General features: G+C 40.1%; 1 protein-coding gene across 1 annotated transcript in view; it reads left to right on the top strand.

Annotated features, from left to right (window-relative positions):
* The window catches only part of LOC101859527 (putative acyl--CoA ligase YdaB), an 11,393-nt gene that overhangs the window by 3,636 nt on the left and 3,331 nt on the right, over window positions 1-4,426 (top strand). Inside the window, exons 4-6 of the mRNA XM_005089368.1 lie at window positions 1,340-1,384; window positions 2,285-2,508; window positions 4,148-4,241. Of these exons, the coding sequence (XP_005089425.1) occupies window positions 1,340-1,384; window positions 2,285-2,508; window positions 4,148-4,241 (363 nt within the window). The remainder of the gene's footprint in view (window positions 1-1,339; window positions 1,385-2,284; window positions 2,509-4,147; window positions 4,242-4,426) is intronic.

Raw genomic sequence — 4,426 nt, 5'->3', positions numbered from 1 at the left:
CTCGTCAAGTGTATCTGTTTGTTTTTGGTAAGAGTTTTACGGCGCTCACAACTACAAAACATATTCATATGAGAGCACGAGACTCAGGCTGGTTGTTTTCACGATTGTTTACAATACATTCCTGGTTTTACTTTGTTGTATATTGGTAAGAGTTTCCCGGCGCTTGCAGCTGTAGAACGTCGTCCAATAATCTATTTCATTGACTTTTTTCCCATATTATAGACTATGCTGTAGGTATTTCGTTTTTCTTTGTTAAAAAATTATAAAACAGTGCTCGTTCATCAAGTGCACTAGGCATACAGACAGCTAAATATAAGACTAAGCCATACGTTCTTTGGAAAAGTGACGTATGACATAGCCTTACGCTGAGCAGTTGATATGGTTGCTTTTAAGGACAAGCGGGCTAACCCAGATTTCGGAGGTTTCCAGAAATCTTGACCTACACCAAAAGTGGGCAGTGGAAAATTGTTGTTTCATTGGTAAGTATATTCGTTTAGTTATAGCGGAAACTCTCCTTGTCTTTTTAAAAAACCGAAAAAGTGGCAAAAAGTTCACCTTCGATTTTCTCAAAACAGCATTTTTCGGGATAACCCCCTTCTGCTTAAAAGCGACCATATAATCCAGCATGTCAGTTAAGAACTTCTAAACCCAACCGAGTAGGCAATTAATGACACGGACCTGCCAGTGTGCGTTATGAAGAAGTTAAGCAGCAGAGATCTTGGAGGTTAGAAATTCGTTCTCGTACCAAGATTCTCCGTGCTAGCCACGATATCTCTGGCTAGCGGTTGTAACAATTCTACCCCTGAGAACATGTTAACAAAGATAGTCTTGATGTACAGCCTGACGTGATGAACCCCTGCTTCTGCTGCTGGAGTAGGCGTCGTAAAATGTTCTCACTCGGGACCAGCCTTATTGTCGGGCACAACCCCTTGGGGCCAGGGTTTTTGGAGGTTTTTCAAAAGAATATTTTTATTGGTGTTGTATTTGAGTTCCAAAGCTAAGATTTGGCACACTTACAGATGCAACCTTTGTAAACACAGTTCATTTAACAAAAATCCTCTATGTTAGATACTTTGTTTTCCACGATTTTTCAGAAATACACCATTTTTCAGAATTTCAAAAAATGTCTTTCAGCATCTATGATACTACCATGGCTATGTTGTTACCTATATTTGCTGTAAAGAGACCCTCGTTCGTTGAGAAGCACTCTTCTTGGGGTCACCGGAAGAAGGAATGGATCGAGCACCTAGACTTGGCGATAAACAGGGATAGAATATTGGATTGGACGACTTTTCACATTTTTATTCTCATCACGAGATAACTCGTGATCGGTCCCCAGCTTTTAAACTACTGCTCGAAGGCCAGGTCCGGCCTGCACCGCAAGGTCAGTTCGCCTGACCAGTCAAAATGGAGATGCACGGGGAAGAAAATTATTGGAAGATGACGTTTATGTAGCATGCTGGAGAATTTGTTATCTAAATATGCCAATCTGCAAGGAACAGACAGATGAACACTTAGAAAGAAGAAATGATGCTCGAGAACTCTCTAAGGAACGGAAAGACCGAAAAAAACACCAGGTCCGAAAGTGTGAAAACGATGTCATACAAGATCTTTTAAATGAGATTTGTACACTTTGCGTCCTGAGCACATTTTGAGTTCGTCTTAAACAGGCCAGTAAAACCGCAAAAACATTTATAAAGTAGCCACCAAAGGTAACAGTATAGGTAGCTTCCCAGTCTGACAGTAAAGAAAAATTACCGTTTCGAAATTTCATCACAGCAATCGGCTTGGATTTCAAGGCGAAAAACGTTGACAAAATATCCTGACGCAAGCAGAAGCGTGCTTTTGTGGGAGAAACGTACCATTCCCAATTGATACACTATAGATGCTTGCTAATTCGGGGTGCCCTCTGTGGCTGGATCGGGCCGATCGCCCGACTCGATCGCCTGAAACTGAAAACAAACACGTTTGTTTTTTAGGCGATTGGCCATTCCAATCCGTAGTGGGCACCCCGTACAAAAGCTTCTGGGTAAATAGGAAATGTAATGAGAGGGCTATCAGCGGAGTAAGTGTATGAATTTAAAGTCCCAAGCAACACTGCTGGTTTATTTCAGAGGCGGGACCTCAGAATTTGTTCAGAGCTTTGACAACTCAACAAAGTGATCCGAGTTCATCAACGTCCAATGCTTTTCTAACACTAAATTGTGTTTTATTCTACTCTTTAGCTTTAGTTTTTAATGCTTCACTTGTACCCATTCATTATTACCCCGTTTCTGTGTCACAGGCTGGATAGCGGGCTATCCCCACTCGACCTATTACTCCACCCAACCTCGCCTTCTCCTCGACTTCTGGAATGGACCCAAGGAAGGTGACGAAAAGTGGAAGGCAATTGAAGCTGAGGGATGCTTTGGTGCTTTGCTTTTATCCCTGGATCTGGCAACTGTTTTGAAACAGCGAGAACAGGAGAACAACTCAAGCCAGTCCAAGTTCAAGCTCCAGATGATGATGGTCGGTGGGCAGCCGTTGAAAAAGGTGTTCATCATTTTATGGTATTCTTGAAATGCAAAATATAAACGTACGGAAACATGTAGATGTGACGCAATCGTGCAACATCGTAGCATGGAAACTCAGAATTTAATATGAGACTCAGATAGGACCGAACCAGAAGAAAAAAATCTAAGCAAGATGTCTTTCTCAAGGGAACAACTTCGAACTGAGATGAACCTTAAACTTTTTGGGGGGTTTTTGTTGTTGTTGTTGAATTTATAAATCACAAGCTATAGTGATATAATTATCATTCTTTCCTCTAATCGATTTGGGTTCAGCCATTAACACTGTAATTGATCAACTTCAAGGATCAGGATGCCCGTGTGTGTATAGAGGGTAGGGTCAGGATGTATGTGTGTATAGAGGGGAGGGTCAGGATGTCTGTGTGTATAGAGGGTAGGGTCAGGATGTCTGTATGTGTATAGAGGGGAGGGTCAGGATGTCTGTGTGTATAGAGGGGAGGGTCAGGATGTCTGTGTGTGTGTAGAGGGGAGGGGGCGGTCCATGAAGGGAAAACCATCTTCTTGAGTGGCAGTAGGAGGTCGGATCATGCCTAAATATGTTCAAAAAGGGAGATAAGAAATTCCATGTCAAGCAGACTTTAAAAAAGTAAGAATAAATGTGTCTTGACGAGGTGGAATCAGGCGCTCGTCATCTTTGGGATATGTGAAGTTATTGGTATGATCTGAAAATGTATTCATTTGCCTTGCTGTCAATGAAGAAGGTACCCATCTATCTTGAATGAAAGTCAAGATGCTTGCGATTGAAAGAGGTGGGGTCGCCTGGTTTCAGTGGTTAAATTAGCGAGAAAATGACCGTCAAAGTTTGGTAACTTCATTAGCTTGAGAGTCTTTAAAAACTGAAAAATGACATAATTTGTGACTTTAATCAACGTTTTTCAGTAAAATTCACATAAAAATTGTGTTTTTATATTGACATACAAGGGGCTGAGTCCAAAAACAAATATTTGATAAAAATTGCCAAACAGGTACAAAAATGCCTGTTTCTTCGATTTCATTATTTTGACGAACGCCTGCTTTCACTACGATATCATTTTTATCGGTTGAAAACGACGTCCATTATTATCCCTCTTTTATTTCGACCTCATACATACAATGTAATTAGAAAACGTTAAGCTTGTTGTAGAGAGCTAAAGGCAAAGATGCGTTCGCAGAAGATTGGCACAAAATTTAATTTCAAAATCAAGTTGGTAACATATTGAATTATTGTCGGTTTTGAGATGGTAAAAAAAGATTTCACTTACACAGATTCCTTTCATTTCGAATTTTGTTTGCATAAAGACAAAGACTGACATTTTTCTAGCCCAGAATTTAAAAGTTCTAGCTCACATTTTTGGCCGAATTGAGTTACTAAGACCATTAGGCCAGAAACAAAATGCTCTATTTGCTCTATCAAAATCGTAAAAATATTCGGAGTCGTTATCAAAATATTAATAAAAATTCGAAAAAAATAAAAGCTTGGTGCGTACGAGTAAAACTCAAAAACTGTTGTCAAATTTCTCAAAACTAGGTACTCAGCAAATACAAATTTGTAATTATGAGGTAATAATTTCATATATTGTTGCATGTTTTTGTTTCAGTCTCAGTTTTCCTCATACCTAACCTTGACAGCCGATGTGGTTTCAGCCTATGGTTCTACAGAGGGACATGTTGTGTCGTCGGCGTCTATAACTGGTTCGTGAAGTATTTGTTTCAAACACAGCAGTTATTCGTTTGTGTACGCGTATATATTTGTGCTTGTAGGTTTTTAAGTGTGAGTGTGTGTGTGTATGTGAGTGAGTGTGTGTGAGAGAGAGAGAGAGAGAGTGAGAGAGAGTATGTGTGTGTGTGTTTGTGTGTGTGTGTGTGTGTGTGTGTGT

The sequence above is a fragment of the Aplysia californica genome, unplaced genomic scaffold (assembly GCF_000002075.1).
Source record: "Aplysia californica isolate F4 #8 unplaced genomic scaffold, AplCal3.0 scaffold00005, whole genome shotgun sequence".
Lineage (NCBI taxonomy): Eukaryota > Metazoa > Mollusca > Gastropoda > Aplysiida > Aplysiidae > Aplysia > Aplysia californica.
The sequence above is the reverse complement of the archived record's forward strand: the minus strand, read 5'-3'. Positions and strand labels throughout refer to the sequence as shown.